General features: G+C 41.7%; 1 protein-coding gene across 4 annotated transcripts in view; it reads right to left on the bottom strand.

Moving 5' to 3' along the window:
- Positions 1 to 23,453, bottom strand: part of LOC106583055 (AMP deaminase 2) — a 58,907-nt gene that overhangs the window by 32,965 nt on the left and 2,489 nt on the right. Inside the window, exon 2 of one of the 4 annotated variants that reach the window (XM_045705355.1) lies at positions 13,386 to 13,492. The exons of 1 other annotated variant lie outside the window; for it this stretch is intronic. In XM_045705355.1, coding sequence (XP_045561311.1) covers positions 13,386 to 13,476 — 91 coding nt within the window. In that variant the 5' untranslated portion in view covers positions 13,477 to 13,492. Of the gene's footprint in view, positions 1 to 13,385; positions 13,666 to 23,453 lie in introns of those variants that run through there. 2 more of the 4 variants (XM_045705353.1, XM_045705354.1) reach the window with 2 other exon arrangements.

Below are 23,453 nucleotides of genomic sequence, written 5' to 3'. Positions count from 1 at the left end.
CTGATTCTCTGTGCTCTGAGTTGGAGGGGGACCAGCTTGAGGTAGGCTATACCTTCCTAAAGTGATAAAAAGTGCATATCTCCCATTTATAACACTGCACTAATCCATGTAACCTGTGTGTTTGCTTGTTTACATCTCTGTCTCCTACCATGTTCCTTTTAACTCTGCTCCTGTTCTCCAGGACCTAGGGGTTCTTCCCAACATCCAGAAGTGGATACACCTGATGTCCTCCATTACCAACCATCCTCCAACTTTTCATTACATCATCTACAGCTACTGTTGTTGTCATGTTGTCATTATCTGCTAAGAAGGTTTTCTTGCTCTATCATACTGGGCACATTCTTATGTGAGATACACAGATGAACTAAAAACACTAGCACTGCAAACACTCAGAACAAAGAGAGCAGCAGTGCCTGGGCTTTGCAGTCTCCCTCTTCAAGTCCCCCTTCTGAGACTGGCTGCCTGTTGAGAACAAGTGACAGGCAGAAACCTCCACCCACACAGCAACCACCTCAATATTCCACACACCAGAATTTTAGTCTATGATTGCCATTTGTGTACAAAAAATCTGAAAAAATATTAAATGACATAACTGTATCAAAAAGGAACGTTTATGTATTAAAATCTTACATTTTGTCAGGTTGGTTCTCACAGCTGTTTCACAAGGTGTTCATTATTGTAAGGTATCCCTTGATGGTATTCATTTGTTCCACATTATTTATTGTTGTATCATAGAACCTACAATAGATACATGTATTCAACCACAAGTGTGTACTAATGAGCTATGCGAGATATCATTTAAAAAAAATCATAATAGAGGACTAGGGAAACAAGGGAAGGGCAGGTTCAAATAAAAACATGACAGACAGACAGACAAGCCAGTGTATGAATAAAATGGATTTGCATATGAATGGAGTGGAAATTAGCTGACTGTGATCTGTAAGGTAAGTAACTTAAATGTGTCAAGCAGATTACACGTTTTCTTTGCCATTTCCGAAACGTAGCAACGTTTAAGACATGGATTTAATGTTGTAATGATAACAAGGTATCCAAAAGTAGTTTGAAGCAATGTTTTCATTTTATTAGCTAAACAAAACTTGTTTAAACAGCAAAATTGTCACGGAAATCAGCCTTGTTTGCATAGTGATGGTGAAAATAAGGTAATTTAGGCTGTAATGATCTTCAAAATTCTAATCGTCGGACGCTAATAGTTTATCGAATCCCATTGTGATGCAGAGAGAGAGACACTTTTTGGACGGGGGATATTATTTGGCATGACAGGCCCAGAATATTTTGTAGCATACAATGTTGCAAGTTCGCTAGTGCAGCTTTGGGATGGACCCAATTTAATAGTTGATACAATGTTTCAAGTTCATTGCAGACAGGCCATGTGTAGCCAATGTGATTTATAGGATATTTATTTTTATCAGGATATGTTCTACTTGCAGGCTGCCATGTTTTCATTTGTTGGCTTTATGTAGGCTATTTTTACATAGTTGGCAATGGCAATAGAAGTTACTTTTTAGGATTGTATCATTTTCATTTAGATTTGGATAGAATTTTGTGCATATGAAAATGTGCATATGAAAACCATAACTGGCACGCAGATCGGTAGAAATAGTAAGAGAAACAGGCCTTCAACGAAAGAAAGGTTGCCGACTCGTCGTGTAGTCTATTACAGGCAACTTCAGGAGAGTAATGGCACAATCTGCGAAAGCCAGCAGGAGGAGAATATTTCGGTCAGGTTCTTTGGCGCCCTCGAGACATCTGTCTTATTTCATCAAACCGTTAACATAAAGCATCAGACAAGCTCAATGCATATAGTTTATTTTATTAAAACACACAGGGTGTGTCTATACGGGAAAATACACGAAAAATGTTGACCAATCAATTGGTCGAAAGAACAGACGACTTTCGGTCGACCAAGATGTTTTTTAGTCGGGGACAGCCCTCGTAAATATACACATTCACACTGAGCACGGTCTGATATATGACCCTGACTACAGCTGCTCTGGGCTTGCAGGAATGTTCGGTTTATTCAGTGAGCCGAGTGAGGATCACTAAACTGTGATATCCCACCCCTGTGTGATTGAGTGAATGGGTGGGTAAGTGAGCGAGTGAGTGATTGAGTCAGGGGGGGATATTTTTGGTGGCATATCAGCCCAATACCAGCTGACAGAGATTTACCAGCACTCAAATCAATGGGATTAACTGGAACCTCGTTAGGAGCTGTGGCCACAGCCCAGCCCACAGGCCAGAGGAGAGAAGCATGCTTAACTGTACCACAACCATGAAATACAACCCCTCATAAACACAGACCGTCAGCCTGCAAATCACCCCATTGGGTAGAGAGGGTCCAATGGCCATCCAGTGGGGTGTGGATTAGGTGCAGTAGTTGACAGACTGTATGGAAGGGGTGGAAGAGGGGGCCTTGCTGGGCTATCTGGTTACCCCCGGCAACATTCCCACCTGCCATGATGGTAGCCCTTGGAGCTTTGTTCCTGGTTATTCCAAATCCTCTGTTACCTCTGAACTATTCTTAGAAGTAGAGAGCTCTGGATTTTTCCATCTTAACACAGAGAAGATGCAACTTTCTGCTCAGGCCCTAGTTGAAATTGATGGTCAAAGATACATTACTTTGTCTTGTCAAAGACTCCCTCTAGTGGTCAAAATAGAGAGCTGCACCTGCTTGCTCTGATTTTTTATTTTTTTACCTTTTACCTTTACAAAGCAAGTCAAAGAGGAAGATGCGAAGTGAGAGGCTCCACTTCTGTCAAAATCAGTCCACACAAGAAGCAAACCAAGTGGGGATCTGGTCAACTATTTCCTTTATTGTCAATTTGCTAAGTGAGACTTATTTGATGGAATAGAAGTTTTGTAATCTTTAGTTTGTTACGAATGTATTGATATAAGTGGACGCACGTGGCATCTCGGCAACTTTGAGAAAAACTATTTTAAATTTGAGTTTTTTATCAGTTGTTCGCTTGCGTATCTGCCCTCTCATTGGCTAGAATATTAACACCTGATCTTGCCTCCTCCCACCTGCCTTTCCACCTTTTCGACAACGACCCCCATTGTAAAGGCGGAGACAAGACCATCTTGTCATTATATAGAGTATCTCTGGTTCAGCGCAAACCCCTCAGAAAATAATGAATAACATGACAGCCTACACATAGGATGGTGTCAAGGCAGGGCAAACTGAATTACATTTCAAGACGCCAGCATAAGTTAGGCTATCTATGATAAGTTATGTGTTGACTGTTTGGAGTGTTTTTTTTATGATGTTTGTCCTACCTTATATGCTGTGAAAGACCCTTGTTCCTCACAGCAGTGCTCCAACAGTGAGAGACTCAAAGTGACACCTTAATTGGGGAGAACGGGCTTGTGGTAATGACTGGAGCGGAATGGTATCAAATACAATCAAACACATGGTTTCCATGTGTTTGATGCCATTCCATTCGCTCCGACATGACGCTGGACATTCAGGCCAAAGAGTTCAATCTTGGTTTCATTAGACGGGAGAATCTTGTTTCCTTTAGGGGCCTTTTGGCAAACTCCAAGCAGGCTGTCATGTGCCTTTTAATGAGGAGTGGTTTCCGTCTGGCCACTACCATAAAGGCCTGATTGGTGGAGTGCTGCAGAGATGGTTGTCCTTTTGGAAGTTTCTCCCATCTCCACAGAGGAACTCTGGAGCTCTGTCGGATTCTTGGTCACCTCCCTGACCTAGGCCCTTCTCCTCCGATTGCTCAGTTATGGCCGGGCGGCCAGCTCTAGGAAGAGTCTTGGTGGTTCCAAACTTCTTCTGTTTAAGGACGATGGAGGCCACTATGTTCTTGACCTTCAATGCTGCAGAAATGTTTTGGTATCCTTCCCCAGATCTGTGCCTCAACACTGTCTCTGAGCTCTACGGGCAATTCCTTTGAATTAATGGCTTGGTTTTTGCTCTGACAGGCACTGTCAACTGTGGGACCTTATATAGACAGGTGTGTGCCTTTCCAAATTATGTCCAATCAAATGAATATACCACAGGTGGACTCCAATCAAGTTGTAGAAACATCAAGGATGATCAATAGAAACAGGATGCACCAGAGCTCAACTTCAATTCTCATAGCAAAGGGTCTGAATACTTATGTAAATAAGGTAACTGTTTTTTATTTTTAATACATTTGCAAAAATGTCTAAAAAACTTTTCGCTTTGTCATTATGGGGTATTGTGTGTAGATTGATGAGGAAATATTTGTATTTAATCCATTTTAGAATAAGGCTGTGTCAAATTGTGGGAAAAGGGGTCTGAATACTTTCCGAATGCACTCAGGGAAGTTGAGGTTATTTCCCCTCTTCAGATAAATTTGTAATTGAAGTTGTTAGGTTTATGTTCCATCCGACATCCTGATATTACCAAGTTCTGACCACTAGATAGAGACAGTTCGACCAAATCACAAAATAACATATTGGTTTCCTTACCCTGTAAGCAGTTTATGGACAAGGTATGACAGCAATCCATGCTTTGTTTTGTTGTCCAGTTTCAAAATGTATGGACAACAAAACCAAAGCATAGATTGCTGTCATACCTTGTGGCACAAATGTCCAAATCATTATAAAGCACACTATATATAGAAAAGTATGTGGACACCCCTTCGACTATTTCAGCCATACCTGTTGCTGACCGGTGGATAAAATCAAGCGCACAGCCATGCAATCTCCATAGACATACATTGGCAGTAGAATGGCCTTACTGAAGAGCTGTTACTTTCAACATGGCACCATCATAGGATGCCACCTTTCCAACTAGTCAGTTTGTCACATTTCTGCCCTGCTAGAGCTGCCCCGGTCAACTGTAAGTGCTGTTATTGTGAAGTGGAAACGTCTAGGAGCAACAATGGCTTAGCCCTGAAGTGGTAGGCCACACAAGCTCACAGAACAGAACCGCAGAGTGCTGAAGTGCATAGCGCATAAAAGTTGCCTGTCCTCGGTTTCAACACTTACTAATGAGTTCCAAACTGCCTCTGGAAGCAACATCAGCACAAGAACTGTTCATCGGGAGCTTCACGAAATGGGTTTCAATGGCCGAGCAGCCACACAAGCCTAAGATCACCATGCGCAATGTTAAGCGTCGACTGGAGTGGTATAAAGCTCGCCGCCATTGGACTCTGGAGCAGTGGAAACACGTTCTCTGGGGTGATGTATAACCCTTCTGTCACGCCCTGACCAGGTGAACTCTTCTATTTTGGTCAGGGTGTGGCATTTCTATAGTTTATTTTCTATGTTTTTGGTATAGCCTTGCTTTGGGGCGTATTTCTATGTTGGGTTCTGTCGATTCCCAATCAGAGACAGCTGTCACTAGTTGCCTCTGATTGGGGAATCATATTTAAGTTCCTTTTCCCCCCACGATGTTTGTGGGTTGTTGTCTCTTTTTGTTGGAGCAGTAGCGATACGTTTATTCTCTGTTTTGACCGTGTTATTTCAGTCTGTAATAAATAACATGAGTTCGCTCCCAGCTGCGCCTTGGTCCACTTCTTCCTTCCTGCACGACGATCGTTACACCTTCACCATCTGGCAGTCCAATGGATGAATCTTGGTTTGGCGTATACCAGAAGAACGCTACCTGCCCGAATGTATAGTGCCAACTGTAAAGTTTGGTGGAGAAGCAATAATGGTCTGGGGCTGTTTATCATGATTCGGGCTAGGCCCCTTAGTTCCAGTGAAAATAAATCCTAACGCTACAGCATTCAATTACATTCTAGACCATTCTGTGCTTCCAACTTTGTGGCAACAGTTTGGGGAAGGCCCTTCCTGTTTCAGCATGACAATGCCCCCGTGCACAAAGCGAGGTCAATACAGAAACGGTTGTCGAGATCGGTTTGGAAGAGCTTGACTGGCCTTCATAGAGCCCTGACCTCAAAACTGTCGAACACCTTTAGGATGAATTGGAATGCCGATTGCGAGCCATGCCTACTCGCCCAAAATCAGTGCCCGACCTCACTAATGCTTTTGTGGCTGAATGGTAGCAAGTCCCCGCAGCAATGTTCCAACATCTAGTGGAAAACCTTCCCAGAAGAGTGGAGGCTGTTATAGCAGCAAAGGAGGAACCAACTCCATATTAATGGCCATGATTTGGGAATGAGATGTTCGACGAACAGGTGTCCACATACACTACATGACCAGAAGTATCTAAAAACCTTTTGTGTAACTCAATGATGTTACTTATAGATGATTTGGATATGAAGCGCAAACATGCTAATATACAGTGAGCTCCAAAAGTATTGGGACAGTGACATTTTCTGTTGGTTTGGCTCTATATTCCTGAACTATGTTCAAGTGCAGACTGTCAGCTTTAATTTTGGGCTATTTTCACCAATATCGGGTGAACCGTTTAGAAATTGCAGCACTTTTTGTACATACTCCCCCCATTTTAGGGGACCAAAAATATTGAGACAAATTCACTTATATGCGTACTGAAGTAGTCGAAAGTTTAAGTGTTTGGTCCCATATTCCTACCACATAATTATGGCAGCCCCCCGCACCTCTCTGATTCAGAGGGGATGGGTTAAATGCGGAAGACACATTTCAGTTGAATGCATTCACAAATGACTAGGTATCCCCCTTTCCCTTTCCAATGATTACATCAAGCTTGTGACTATAAACTTGTTGGATGAATTTGCTGTTTGTTTGGGTTGTTTTTCAGATTATTTTGTGCCCAATATAAATAAATGGTAAATAATGTATTGTGTAATTTTGGAGTCACTTTTATGGTAAATAAATAGTCAACAATGGTGAGTGAGAACGTTACACACAAATATCCCCCATCAAAATGCTAACCACCCTAGTTATTGTAATGGTGAGAGGTTAGCATGTTTTGGGGGTATGATATTTGTGCATCTACCTTTCTCACTCATCATTATTTACAATTCATTCAGGAATTATCCATAATCATTCAGGAATTATCCATAATCATGGTAGCATCCACATTCATTTAGAAGTGTTAAGAAACATATTCTATTCTTATTTACAATAAAAGTGACTCCAAAATGTAGGACCTTATATAAATTACATCATGGGTGATTCCACACCAGGATAGCTCGGAAATATTTTTGGTATCAGATTGTTCTGGCAATTCTCACATATACTGAACAAAAATATAAACACAACATGTAAAGTGTTGGTCCCATGTTTCATGAGCTGAAATAAAATATCCCAGAAATGTTCAGTATACACAAAAAGCTTCTCTCAAAAAGTGTGCACAAATGTGTTTACATCCCTGTTAGTGAGCATTTCTCCTTTGCCAAGATAATCCATCCACCTGACAGGTGTGGCATATCAAGAAGCTGATTGAACAGCATGACCATTACACAGGTGCACCGTGTGCTGGGGGCAATAAAAGGCCACTCTAAAATGTGCAGTTTTGACACACAACACAATGCCACAGATGTGTCAAGTTTTGAGGAAACGTGCAATTGATATTCTGACTGGAGGAATTTCCACCAGAGCTGTTGCCAGAGCATTGAATGTTCATTTTTCAACCATAAGCCACCTCCAACATTGTTTTAGAGAATTTGGCAGTACGTCCAGCTGGCCTTACAACTGCAGACCACGTGTAACCACGCCAACCCAGGACCTCCACATTCGGCTTCTTCACCTGCGGGATCGTCTGAGACCAACTGCCCGTACAGCTGATGAAACTGCCGGTTTGCACAACTGAATAACCACTTTACACCACACACAGAGACGAGTACAAAGCTCTCCCTTAACCTCCATTTGGCAAATCTGACCATAATTATATCCTCCTGATTCCTTCCTACAAGCACAAAGTAAAGCAGGAAGTACCAGTGACTCGCTCAATACGGAAGTGGTCAGATGAAGCGGATGCTACAGGACTGTTTTGCTAGCAAAGACTGGAATATGTTCCGGGATTCATCCAATGGCATTGAGGAGTATACCACCTCAGTCACCAGCTTCATCAATAAATGCATTGACGACTTTGTCCCTACAGTGACCGTACGTACACTACCGTTCAAAAGTTTCGGGTACCTTAGAAATGTCCTTGTTTTTTTAAAGAAAAGCACATTTTTTGTCCATTAAAATAACATCAAACTGATCAGAAATACAGTGTAGACATTGTTAATGTTGTAAATGACTATTGTAGCTGGAAACGGCTGACTTTGAATGGAATATCTACAGTTGAAGTCGGAAGTTTACATACACCTTAGCCAAATACATTTAAACTCAGTTTTTCACAATTCCTGACATTTAATCTTAGTAAACATTCCCTGTCTTAGGTCAGTATCACCACTTTATTTTAAGAATGTGAAATGTCAAAATAATTGTAGAGCTTTTATTTCTCTCATCACATTCCCAGTGGGTCAGACGTTTACATGCACTCAATTAGTATTTGGTAGCATTGCCTTTAAATTGTTTAACTTGGGTCAAACATTTCAGGTAGCCTTCCACAAGCTTCCCACAATAAGTTGGGTGAATTTTGGCCCATTCCTCCTGGCAGAGCTGGTGTAACTGATTCAGGATTGTAGGCCTCCTTGCTTGCACACACTTTTTCAGTTCTGCCCACAAATTTTCTATGGGATTATGGTCAGGGCTTTGTGATGGCCATTCCCATACCTTGACTTTGTTGTCCTTAAGCCATTTTGCCACAACTTTGGAAGTATGCTTGGGGTCATTGTCCATTTGGAAGACCCATTGGCGACCAAGCTTTAACTTCCTGACTGATGTCTTGAGATGTTGCTTCAATATATCCACCTAATTTTCCTACCTCATGATGCCATCTATTTTGTGAAGTGTACCAGTCCCTCCTGCAAAAAAAGCACCCCCACAACATGATGCTGCCACCCCCGTGCTTCACGGTTGGGATGGTGTTCTTCGGCTTGCAAGCCTCCCCCTTTTTCCTCCAAACATAACGATGGTCATTATGGCCAAACAGTTCTATTTTTGTTTCATCAGACCAGAGGAAATTTCTCCAAAAAGTACGATCTTTGTCCCCATGTGCAGTTGCAAACCGTAGTCTGGCTTTTTTATGGCGGTTTTGGAGCAGTGGCTTCTTCCTTTCAGAGCGGCCTTTCAGGTTATGTCGATATAGGACTCGTTTTACTGTGGATATAGACACTTTTGTACCAGTTTCCTCCAGCATCTTCACAAGGTCCTTTGCTGTTGTTCTGGAATTGATTTGCACCAAAGTTCGTTCATCTCTAGAGACAGAACGCGTCTCCTTTCTGAGCGGTATGACGGCTGCGTGGTCCCATGGTGTTTATACTTGCGTACTATTCTTTGTACAGATTAACGTGGTACCTTCAGGCGTTTGGAAATTGCTCCCAAGGATGAACCAGACTTGTGGAGGTCTACAATTTATTTTCTGAGGTCTTGGCTGATTTCTTGTGATTGTCCCATGATGTCAAGCAAAGAGGCACTGAGTTTGAAGGTAGGCCTTGAAATACATCCACAGGTACACCTCCAATTGACTCAAATTATGTCAATTCGCCTATCAGAAGCTTCTAAAGCCATGACATGATTTTCTGGAATTTTCCAAGCTGTTTAAAGGCACAGTCAACTTAGTGTATGTAAACTTCTGACACACTGGAATTGTGATACAGTGAATTATAAGTAAAATAATCTGTGACTTGCCAAAACTACAGTTTGTTAACAAAACATTTGTGGAGTGGTTGAAAAACAAGTTTTAATGACTCCAACCTAAGTGTATGTAAACCTCCGGCTTCAACTGTATGTAGCCTAAGAAACAAGGTTCATGAAATCAATAACTTGCTATCAACAGAAATCATTCATATATCTCTGAAACTCACTTAGATAATTCCTTTGATGACACGGTGGTAGCAATATATGGTTATAATATCTACGGAAGAGACATTGCGGTTTATACTCAGAGTCATATTCCTGTAAAGCTTAGAGAGGATCTCATGTCAAATGCTGTCTAAGTAACATGGCTACAGGTTCACCTGCCTCATCTAAAGCCTATTCTTGTGGGAAGTTGCTATAGACCACCAAGTGCTAACAGTCGGTATCTGGATAATGTGTGTGAAATCCTTGATAATGTATGTGATATCAACAGAGAGGTATACCTTCTGGTATACCATGAAAAAGGAACCACTCTCAATGGCCTCTCCCTCTCCCAATGTGACTGGACATATTTGTATTTTGAGTGAACGCATCGCAGTAGAGTCAAACCGACCCCTGTGTGACATAGCATCGCTTGGATAAACAGCCAGAGGGGCCATTGTCATGGTGAGGGCTGTGATGATAGGAGATAAAGGGCCCCTATCACTGTGCCCTGTCCAAGCCCACTGGGGGAGATATGGAGGGGCTGGAAGACGTGCTGTCCCACTCCCAGCCAGGCTGTCCTCTGATTAACCATCCTGGCCACACAGAGAGAGGTGGAGGGAGATCAGGGGCCCCCAGCCCGGAAGGCACCATCTTTTTATCTTAATAGCCGCACCATGCCGACTCCGCTACAATGTTTTAAGGATCATACAAAACAGTTTTTGGAAACTTAAAGCAAATAATGTTGATAAAGAATCTGCTTAGCTACATCAGGCACTCGTGATTGATTCAGCCCATTATTTTGGGAAGTTGCTCTAGACCACCAAGTGCTAACAGTCAGTATCTGGATAATGTGTGTGGAATCCTTGATAATGTATGTGATATCAACAGAGAGGTATACTTTCTGGGTGACCTAAATATTGACTGGCTTGCATCAAGCTGTCCACTCAATAAAAAGCATCACGCATCACTCAATAAAAAGCATCACTCAATAAAAAGTATTAACCATATCCTTTCTAATGCTGCAGAAATCTGTTCTAAAACAGTATCCACACCCACTGGATAGCCATATCTAAGAAAACCAAAGTTCCAAAGACAGGTCCTAAAATAGTGTATAAGCGATCATACAAGAGGTTTTGCAATGGTACGCATGTTGAAGATGTGAAAAATATTTGTTGGTCTGATGTGTGTAATGAGGAACATCCTACCGCTGCATTTATGAAATTGCTTCTTCTGGATACTGACAGGCAAGCGCCTATAAAGAAACTGACTGTTAAAACGACCCAATCCCAATTACTGAGGTTGGTAACGGAATACATTGCGACTTCTATTTGCCACATCTTCAATCTAAGCCTAAAAGACAGTGTGCCCTCAGGTCTAGAGGGAAGCAAAGGTAATTCCGCTGCCCAAAAATAGAAAAGCGCCCTTTAATGGTTTAAACAGCAAACCAATCAGCCTGTTACCGGTGCTTAGCAAACTTCTGGACAAAATCGTATTTGACCAAATGCAATGTTATTATATAGAATGACTGATGAAGATTGTGGGAGCTGTTTTGTTGGACTCCAGTGCTAGCTTTGATCATAACATATTGATGAAAATACTTCGGTGTTATGAATTAACATCCTCTGCCTTACAATGGATGGACAGTTACCTATCCAATAGAACACAGAGGGTTTTCTTTAATGGAACCCTCTCTAATACAAATTTGGTTGAGTGTGATGTACCGCAGGGCAGCCAGCTTGGACCATTATTGTTTTCTGTGTTTACTAATAACCTTCCATTGACATTGAATAAAGCCTGTGTGTCCATGTACGCTGACGACTCAACAGTATACACATCGGCTCCAACAGTAAAATAAATAACTGACATCCTTAACATTGCACTCCAGTGATTTTTAGAATGGGTAACTAGCAATAGGCTGGTGCTAAATATCTCAAAAAGAAAAGCATAATTTTGAATAACGTGCCTATTGAGCAAGTTGAAGAGACTAAATTGCTGGGTGTCACCCTAGATAGCCCACTATCATGGTCAAAACATATAGACTCAATGGTTACTAAAATGGGAAGAGGTCTGTCCATGATAAGGCGTTGCTCTACTTTCTTGATATCTCAGTCAACCAGACAGGTCCTACAGGTTCTAGTATTGTTGCACCTGGAATACTGTCCAGTTGTGTGGTCAAGTCAGGTGCGGCAAAGGAGGACATAAGCAAATTGCAGTTGGTCCAAAACAGAGCAGCACGTATTGAGCTTTGATGTACACAAAGAGCGAATGTCAATGACATGCATGTCAATCTCTCCTGGCTCGAAGTTGAAGAGAGATTGAGTGCATCACTGTTGGTCTTTGTCCAAGGTGTTGAAGGTACCGAACTGTCTGTTCAAGCAGTTGTCACACAGTTCAGACACTCATCGGTACCACACAAGACATGCAACCAGAGGACTCTTCACAGTCCCCAGGTCCAGAACAGAGGCTGGGAAACACACAGTATTAAATGGAACTGTCTGCCACCTCAGGTAACTAAAGCTTTGAATAAGACCATATAAAAATAAAAGAACACCTTACGGCATGACTGGTACAGCGAAGAGACACACAGACATTTTTAGACATTTTGTATTGTATTTTGCATTGTATTATGTATGTGATACGTGATTGGGATAGGACAGTGATATTTGGTTGTCCCGCCTGGCTATCATAAGATGAATGCACTAGCTGTGGGTCGCTCTGGATAGGAGCGTCTGTTGAATGGCTAAATTGTAATGTAAATGTAGTGCTATGTATGTATATTTATATGATGTATTTTATTTGTTGTGTTGTTTCCTGTTTGGACCCCATGGTGAGGGCTGTGATGATAGGAGATAAAGGGCCCCTATCACTGTGCCCTGTCCAAGCTCACTGGAGGAGATATGGAGGGGCTGGAAGACTTGTGTCATGCACTAACGATAGTGTCCATAAGAGTACATTCTTGAATTTAAAAAAAGGACTGTGTGCAAGGAGGGCCTTTAGGTTCAAACACTGCTTTGAACTTCTCTCCTTCAAAGCCTCTCCCACACTAGAGTCCAGCATCATAAGCAGGCCAACCAAGTCACTACTCCTATACTGAGTTGCTACAGTGGGTATTACTGGGAGATTCAGTACCTTAATGCTAAAGCAAGGATAAAAACATCACACTTTTAATCAATCTGTCTGGCGATTCCATCTGCTGCTGTTGGTGAATAACAACCTTGATTAGGCTATTAGAAACAATCAAGCAAGCCACATTCCATGATTACCCATGCATTTACCAAGCATGTCTTTTTTCAAATAAATACAGAAGGAAAATCCCTTTTTACAGTACTTTGTACTACATGCTCTTCACAGTCAGTGTAATACAGTACAAGTCAAAACTCCCATTAGAACGTAGGCCTAATAAACAAACTCATCCCCCAAAAATGGAGTATCAGAGAAAGAACATTAAGATATCCACTTCTGTTTTTCTTTAACATTGAGTGCCTTCACACAACTACACTAGCAAATGTGTCAATTCGACTCCAGATGTGCACCCCCCTTTAACCCCTGCATTCCTTTACTCCTCTCTCTGGGAACCCCTGCACCCACACCTCTCCACTCACCAGGGCTGGTGGTGCTCTGCAGACTCCCTCTCTTGCGCAGTGGGGATTTGGGCTTGAGCTTCCCTTGGCACTCGCTGGATGAGGATGACATCTTGCTGCCTGTGCTCCTGTGACAGCCGGAGCAGAGTGAGACAGAGCTGCAGAACAGCCGGCAGAGAGGAGCAACTGTGACACTAGCACTAGCTCTAACACTAGGGGGACTTTTTATGCAGCTGGATGGCAGGGCCCATCCCGGGCCTGTGGAAGCCCCTCTACAGGGCTGGTTCCTCCCCCTGCCCCGCTGGGCCCCATCCTCCTCAGTTTCCCCAGCAACCATGGAACGAGCTGACGAGAGCCAATGCGGAGAAAGACAACGGAAGAGGAGGACATTGCAGTTTAGAGTCTCTAGTGCAGTCAGTGTGACAGGAAGTAGGCCCTGAGAAAGACACACGACTACACCAAGGCAGACATGGTACAGTACAGCAGCACCAACAAGAGCACCAGAAAGTTTTTTTGGTCTTCTAAAAATAAACATTTATGACAAATATCGTTGATCGGTTGTTAAATAATACAAACAAAAAATGGAGGACACAGCTGGAAGCCAAATGAGAGAACTTAAGGTGGTGTGGGAGAATCCAACACAGAGTGCTTTATAAGCAGACTAGTAGGCTCACAAGCTCCTTTCCTGGAAAATCTCTCTGGGGAGAGAAGGCAGGCAGGCAGGCAGGCAGCCCATCCAGGGCAGAGGGGTGGATGAAATTCTTGGATTATGAAATTATGAAATTATGGATTATAAATACCCTGTGATGACGCAGAAAAAGCAAGATACCTTTCCTGGCAGGCAGGCCAACTCAGCACTCCATGACATGCTCCAAACTTCCTGCCATGTCAATACACTGTCATCTAGTGCCAAATCACCCTACTGCCCTGTGTCCTGCAAGAAACTGAGCCATACAAGCAATGAGAAGTGTAAACTCATTCCAGTGCCAGAGAAAACAATTATGATAATTATTAATTGTTCTCATGTCATATACAGAGAATGTTGACAACATGTCAACATCAGAAAATCATGTCAACATCAGGCAATGTCATGAGCAACAAGACTGAGCGGGCTCCTGAGTGGCGCAGCGGTCTAATGCGCTGCATCTTAGTGCTTGAGGTGTCACTACAGACACCCTGGTTCGAATCCAGGCTGAATCACAACCGGTCGTTATTGGGAGTCCCATAGGGCGGCGCACAATTGGCCCAGCGTCTTTTCTTTAACATTGAGTGCCTTCACACAACTACACTAGCAAATGTGTAAATTTGACTGTCATTGTAAATAAGAATTTGTTCTTAACTGACTTGCCTAGTTAAATAAAAAAATGTTTTAACAAGACAGGAATTCACACAGATAAATCAACAGTTTCTCTCTCTCAGTCCATATAAGAACATCCTTTACACAGAAAGGTAGATTATCAAGACTAGAGGTCGACCGATTATGATTTTTCAATGCCGATACCGACACCGATTATTGGAGGCCCAAAACAATCCGATACCGATTCATTGGCCGATTTTTATATACAGTTGAAGTCGGAAGTTTACATACACTTAGGTTGGAGTTATTAAAACTCGTTTTTCAATCACTTCACAAATTTCTTGTTAACAAACTATAGCTTTGGAAAATCGGTTAGGACATCTACTTTGTGCATGACACAAGTAATTCTTCCAACAATTGTTTACAGACAGATTATTTCACTTACTTCACTGTATCACAATTCCAGTGGGTCAGAAGTTTACATACACTAAGTTGGCTGTGCCTTTAAACAGATTGGAAAATTCCAGAAAATTATGTCATGGCTTTAGAAGCTTCTGATAGGCTAATTGACATAATTTGAGTCAATTGGAACTGTACCTGTGGATGTATTTCAAGGCCTACCTTCAAACTCACTGCCTCTTTGCTTGACATCATGGAAAAATCACAAGAAATCAGCCAAGACCTCAGAAAATAAATTGTAGACCTCCACAAGTCTGGTTCATCCTTGGGAGCAATTTCCAAATGCCTGAAGGTTAATCTGTACAAACAATAGTATGCAAGTATAAACACCATGGGACCACGCAGCCGCCATACCGCTCAGGAAGGAGACGCGTTCTGTCTCCTAGTGATGAACGTACTTTGGTGCGAAAAGTGCAAATCAATCCCAGAACAACAGCAAAGGACCTTGTGAAGATGCTGGAGGAAACAGGTACAAAAGTATCTATATCCACAGTAAAACGAGTCCTATATCGACATAACCTGAATGGCCGCTCAGCAAGGAAGAAAGAAGCCACTGCTCCAAAACAGCCATAAAAAAGCCAATCTACGGTTTGCAACTGCACATGGGGACAAAGATCGTCTGATGAAACAAAAATAGAACTGTTTGGCCATAATGACCATCATTATGTTTGGAGGAAAAAGGGGGAGGCTTGCAAGCCAAAGACCACCATCCCAAGCGTGAAGCACGGGGGTGGCAGCATCATGTTGTGGGGGTGCTTTGCTGCAGGAGGGACTGGTACACTTCACAAAATAGATGGCATCATGAGGTAGGAAAATTAGGTGGATATATTGAAGCAACATCTCAAGACATCAGTCAGGAAGTTAAAGCTTGGTCGCAAATGGGTCTTCCAAATGGACAATGATCCCAAGCATACTTCCCAAAGATGTGGCAAAATGGCTTAAGGGCAACAAAGTTAAGGTATTGGAGTGGCCATCACAAAGCCCTGACCTCAGTCCTATAAAGAACATTTGTGGGCAGAACTGAAAAAGTGTGTGTGAGCAAGAAGGCCTACAAACCTGAATCAGTTACACCAGCTCTGTCAGGAGGAATGGGCCAAAATTCACCCAACTTATTGTGGGAAGCTTGTGGAAGGCTACCTGAAATGTTTGACCCAAGTTAAACAATTTAAAGGCAATACTACCAAATACTAATTGAGTGCATGTAAACGTCTGACTCACTGGGAATGTGATGAAAGAAATAAAAGCTGAAATAAATCACTCTCTACTATTATTTCAGTGGTGATCCTAACTGACCTAAGACAGGGAATTTTTACTAGGATTAAATGTCAGGAATTGTGAAAAACTGAGTTTAAATGTATTTGGCTAAGGTGTATGTAAACTTCCGACTTCAACTGTATATATTTGTAATAAATGACAATTACAACAATACTGAATTAACAATGAACACTTATTTTAACTTAATATAATACAAAAATAAAATCAATTTTCGAAACGTTCAATTTGGTTTAAAAAATGCAAACTGTGAACTATGCCACCAGTGGCTAGTGGCTCTTATACAGGCCAGGTAACTTACACTACAAATCATCCCAACTCTGTGGAATGTGGAAAGTAAAAGTGCAATATGTGCCATGTAAAAAAGCTAACGTTTAACTTCCTTGCTCAGAACATGAGAACATATGAAAGCTGGTGGTTCAATATTCCCAGTTCTTCAAAATTCCCAGTTAAGAAGTTTTAGGTTGCAGTTATTATAGGAATTATAGGACTATTTCTCTCTATACCACTTGTATTCCATATACCTTTGACTATTGGATGTTCTTATAGGCACTTTGCATCCCAGCATTGCTAAGAGCTGCTGTTTGAATGAATGCTTACAAGCCTGCTGATGCCTACCACCGCTCAGTCAGACTGCTCTATCAAATATCAAATAATATACTTAATTATAATATAAACACACAAAAATGCGAGCCTTTGGTCATTAATATGGTAAATCCGGAAACTATCATTTCAAAAACAAAACATTTATTCTTTCAGTGAAATACGGAACCGTTCCGTATTTTATCGAACGGGTGGCAACCCTAAGTCTAAATATTGCTGTTACATTGCACAACCTTCAATGTTATATCATAATTATGTAAAATTCAGCCAAATTAATTACGGTCTTTTTAGGAATAAATGGCCTTTCAACAGTTGGCAACGAGCCAGGCGGCCCAATCTGCTGCATATACCCTGACTCTGCTTGCACTGAACGCAAGAGAAGTGACACAATTTCCCTAGTTAATATTGTCTGCTAACATTCATTTCTTTTAACTACATATGCAGGTTTAAAATAAAATATACTTGTGTACTGATTTTAAGAAAGGCATTGATGTTTATGGTTAGGTACATTACTGCAACGATTGTGCTTTTTTCTCGAATGCACTTTTGTTAAATCATCAAGTTGAAGTAGGCTGTGATTTGATGATAAATTAACAGGCACCACATTGATTATGTGCAACATAGAACAAGTTAGTTAACCAAGTAAGATCATCAACCATGTGTAGTTAACTAGTGATTGTGAAGATTGATTATTTTTTATAAGATAAGTTTAACGCTACCTAGCAACTTACCTTTTGATGCTGCACTCGCGTAACAGGTGGTCAACCTGCCACGCAGTCTCCTCATGGATTGCAATGTAATCGGCCATAATCGGCGCACAAAAATGCCTATTACCGATTGTTATGAAAACGTGAAATTGGCTCTAATTAATCGGCCTTGCCGATTAATCGGTCGACCTCTAATCAAGACTGCACTGTGATTCAAGAGAAATATATATGAATATCTGTGATGTGAGGACAATGTGTTGAAATGGATAATCACTGACAACAAATTGCAAAAGACGTAGAGGCATACAAAGGAATACATGACTACATCAAAGGACAAACCATTCTTCAGTGAAAATCTCTGAAGGACAGTATACCAGTCGTGTTCACCGGCTTTGTTCCAAGGTTGACCTATGATAGAAATGTTGAACTTGACACGCAATTCTTGACACCAAAAACGAATGTGACAATCAATAATTTAACTGTCGATAATACAGTCACTTGTCAATAGAACTGTACAAAGAAACGTCTTATTAAACATTCAGACTGAGTGGCAACTTCCCGAAAAGGTAAAAAGGGTGGTTTCAGAGGAGTAAAAAACAACTACAGCAGGCTGTGTGCAACATTCCAATAAATCTGACCCAGTTTTTAGAAAAGGACTGACTTCTCCCCCTCTCCCTTCCTGAGGTGAAGCTACATGGCTAGAAACAGAGGCCTACATTTTTCCCAGGGAAAAAAATACATCACCCAAAAGCCCCAAGTCTATGGCAGGCAACCAAGACAAATGATGCCAACACTATCTAACAGTCCTTAACCTGAGAATGGGGGGATTGTTATTGGGAATTCCTCCAGTTCTTATTCCTTCCTCTGTGCTTTTCTTTCAGGCTCGACAAGAACTGTTACTTGCTTTGCTCTCAGGAACAGGGCACCATTGAAAATAGTGATTACTGGGGTAGCGGTAAGGATGGAGGTGGATCAACTGAAGTCGAAAATTCCCGGTGTCTGTGAAGCCCGTCATTTGGTGCGACTCAGACCTGGTGGCGAGCGTGGTGAAATAGAAGAGTCACCGTCTGTCCTTTTGAGTTTTGATGCTAAGTCTTTACCTGACTAGTAATGCTAGGATATATCAGTTATCCCGTACAAGCTTTTGTGCCAAACATACTACGGTATTTCAGGTGCCAAGCTTATGGTCATGTTGCAGCAGTGTGTAGGAGGGAGATTCCTAGATGTGAGAAGTATGTATGAGGGCATGAGACAAAGGAATATGTAGTATCGGTGAAAGAAGCGGGATGTGTTAAATGTAGGGGTGCCCATGTTGCTGGGGATCAAAAGTAGTGTTGTCACAATACCAACATTTTACTAACGATATGATACCAGGCCAAGTATCATGATACCGAGTAGTATCAAAATACCGTTGGGGGAAAAAATCCAGATTGGCCTAATGTCCTGTTCACCCCATCCCCGACACTTGTACCTGTTTTCTAAACGTTATGCACATGTGCTACACAAAACACCTGTCACTGATATTCACACTTCTACTCAATACAACACATATTGAATTTAACTGCACACTGTTTATTAGAATACTGCATAGAATGGTTCATTTGCTCATATTTGCAAAGGCCTACCTGTGATTTTGCTGGAGGAATGAGAGTAAGGAAATATTCATGCTTAATGACCTGCATGTCATTGTGTCAATATGGGGAAAGCACTGCATGGAACCTTTACTCTTCAGTTAACACACACACACACACACACACACACACACACACACACACACACACACACACACACACACACACACACACACACACACACACACACACACACACACACACACACACACACACACACACACACACACACACACTCTCCATCACTCTCATAAACACACACCACTCTCTCTCCCACAAACCATTCACACTGCTCCCAACTTTAAAAACATTAGGCACCAAACAGAATGTAAGGAGCACCAGAAAGAGATAGATGTTTTATAGTTTAGGCTTACATTAGGCCTATATGAATCCTACCTTTGAAGCACACCTCATGAGTAGCAGATCATTTTCCTTCATTCCTGTGCCAATCAAATTTGCCTTGACCTACTGTCAAGTTACCAGGTTGTTAGATAGCTTGGTAACTGAACAACGCTGTTGTCAAAACAATAATTAGAGGCCTGGGATTAGTTTAAAAACAGCCTGTGACATGGTTTGTGAAATTATATCAAATGCATGCAAAATCACACAGGAAAAAAAAAGGTAGCTCCAGTAATAGGAGTCATATTATTTTTTTAACGTTTGAGCTAGAGACAAGCCGTTTCCTTTATGTAAAGCTGCAAGCATGAATGTTGCAAAGCTGTGGGACAGCGAACTTGCAAAGCCTATCAGACTGGCCTGTGTATGGAGCGATTTCAGTGTAAACATAAATAGTATTTGAATTCTAGAATTTCACATTTGTATTAGGATATTGAATTTGAATATAATTTTCTTAATAAAAAAATAATAAAAATGAATTAATTGAACTTATATTTCATTATTTGAAAGTGAATTGAGCGAATATTGCATTCAGTTTTAATACTAAAATTAAATATTTATATATTCAGTATGGTAGATATTCATTGTCTGTGTATCAAGTTTACAAACTATAATTTCAAGTTTATCAAAGCTTCATATATTCAACTTATCATATTCAGTTTTCAAATTCAGTTCTCTAAATTCAGATTCAAAACCAGAGACAACATCCTGGTACTTTGCCAGCAAGGAAAGGTAGAAGAGAACAGATAGAATCAAACTGTTACTGTGATAAAACAGAAGCTTCTGGTGGTTTCTGAAACTGATGTGGCATGTTTAATTTATTTTCTTCCCATGAATTTGGCTCTAACGTTTGAACCGTTTTGCTAAGACCCTGGAACATGGACGTGCCTTCTGTTTCCCTCTATGATGATCACAGGCCAAGTTAGAAGGGAGTGTCACAAAAACCACAGTTTGGCCCCCATAAGAATATACAGTAAGTAGTTGAATAGCCCTGTTATAGCCCTTCTAAGGATAGCTTTTTCACTCCATATTTAATCTTGCTCTTGTGACTGACTGGGTTCGAACCAGGTCTCCTGCATTTTACAAGACTGTGTTAGCACACTTAGCTAAAGCCTATAGGGATAAGTTCAGGTCATTCATTTAAATGACGACACGCTGCTTGCTATAGGGCGGCAGGTAGCCTAGCAGTTAAGATTGTTGGGCCAGTAACCGAAAGGTTTCTGGTTCGAATCCCCAAGCGTATTAGGTGAAAAATCTGTTGAAGAGCCCTTGAGCAAGGCACTTAACCCTAATTACTCCTGTATGTCGTTATGGATAAGAGTGTCTGCTAAATTACAAAAATGTAAATGCTTAACAAGTACAGCTTCCCCCTGATTCAGCTCATACCAAGACTCTGCCTCACAAACACACATGACCACCCACCTGAAGTGTTCCAACCCACCGTGCTATTGAAAAAGGCCTTCTTCAATTGCTCAAGGGGAGACACTGAGTGAGATTCACAGATCCCCATTAGCATTCACCCCCTAAACTCACTCCCCAGAGACCCCAGTGGTTGAACAAGTGCAACTGTAGATCCAGGTCCAGTGGCTCCATTGTAAAGGCTTCACGCTGCCTGCTTGGTGAGTACTGCTCCCCCCTGATTCAGCTCATATGGAGACTCGAACTCAGGACTTCTAACCGCCCTCTGGAAGCATTCCAACACATCGTGCTATTAAAAAAGGCATTATTTAATTGCGCAAGGGGTGACACTTCAGGCTGATGAGTGAGGTTCACAGATGTCCATCTGCTACACTAATAACTAAGATCCAACAAGGTTACTCATCAAAAGAGCGTAGTTTGGGGATCCATGCTTATGTGATGAGAACCTTGCCTGAGACCTGAAGACATGTTAGTTTGACATGTTTTAGTTTGTGTTAGACGTGTTAGTTTCAAGTCTCCAGCAAGGGTAGTCATTATAAGGTTAACATGTGACTTACTAGGTCAAGACTGTTGAGCTAAAGCCTAGGCATTGGTCCTGTGACTTGGATGGGTCTCAAAGGTGGGTGAAGTGTAACACAGGTGTTTCGGTGATCACGCTCGTGTGATGAGTAACATGTCTGAGACCTGAAAAGTTGCATTGTCTGGTACCCAGGAGACCTGGGTTAGAACCCCATCGATCAATCTAACACAAGTCTTTAGGTCTCTGGCAAGGTTGCTCATTACATAAGCATGGATCACCAAACCACCTCTGTTGCACTCTCATTAAATGGGGTGCACAGATCCTTCTGCTTCTATTTGCCTCAGAAAGTGTTGTTGTGCAGTAGGCCTGATATTCGAACCCAGTTGGGTATATTGGTGCCATGATCACTGAGTATGAGGTCAAAGTGGGGTGAACTGTGACTGAGGTGGTTCGATGAACCACGCTCTTTTGATGAGTAACCTTGCTCGACGCATCCCTATGGGCTTTAGCTAAGTGTGCTAACACAGTCTTGTGACATGCAGGAAACCTGGTTCGAACCCAGTCAGTCACAAGAGCAAGATTAAATAGGGAGCTGAAAAGCTATCCTTAGAAGGTCTATGACATTGCTATTCAACTATATTCCTATGGAGGCCAAATTGTTTTTGTGACACTCCCTTCTAGTACGGCCTGTGATCATCATAGGGTGGAACAGAAAGCACGTCCATGTTCCAGAGTCTTAGCTTTCAGGAATGTGGTCATAATAGTTTATAGCCAAAACGGTTAGAATGCTAAAGCCAAATTCATAAGAAGAAAATAAATTCAACACGCCACATTGGCTTCAGAAAGCCCCAGAAGCTTCCGTTTACCACAGAAAGCGTTTGATTCTATCTGTTCTTCTCTACCTTTCATGGGTGGCAAAGATGTTGTTTGGAATCTGAATTTAGAGAACTGAATTTTAAAACTTAATCTGAATGCATTTGAGAAGTTGAATATATGAAAATTCGATAAACTTGAAATTATAGTTTGTAAACTTGCCACACAGACAATGATTGCAAAATCTACCATTCTGAAACTGAATACATAAATATTTAATTTAAATATTCAAATTTAATTTGAAAACTGAATGCAACATTCACTCAACTTAGTTTCAAAACATGAAATACAAGATCAATTTATGAATTCAATGATTCAATTTGTGCATTACAAATAAAAAAATATTATATTCAAATTCAATATCCAGGCACTTGTCATCTCCCGTCTGGATTACTGCAACTCGCTGTTGGCTGGGCTCCCTGCCTGTGCCATTAAACCCCTACAACTCATCCAGAACGCCGCAGCCCTTCTGGTGTTCAACCTTCCCAAGTTCTCTCACGTCACCCCGCTCCTCCGCTCTCTCCACTGGCTTCCAGTTGAAGCTCGCATCCGCTACAAGACCATGGTGCTTGCCTACGGAGCTGTGAGGGGAACGGCACCTCCGTACCTTCAGGCTCTGATCAGGCCCTACACCCAAACAAGGGCACTGCGTTCATCCACCTCTGGCCTGCTGGCCCACCTACCTCTGAGGAAGCACAGTTCCCGCTCAGCCCAGTCAAAACTGTTCGCTGCTCTGGCACCCCAATGGTGGAACAAGCTCCCTCACGATGCCAGGACAGTGGAGTCAATCAGCACCTTCCGGAGACACCTGAAACCCCACCTCTTTAAGGAATACCTAGGATAGGATAAAGTAATCCTTCTAACCCCCCCCCCCCCCTAAATGATTTAGATGCACTATTGTAAAGTGGTTGT

The sequence above is a fragment of the Salmo salar genome, chromosome ssa22 (genome assembly GCF_905237065.1).
Source record: "Salmo salar chromosome ssa22, Ssal_v3.1, whole genome shotgun sequence".
NCBI lineage: Eukaryota > Metazoa > Chordata > Actinopteri > Salmoniformes > Salmonidae > Salmo > Salmo salar.
This window is presented reverse-complemented; position numbering and strand designations above follow the sequence as displayed.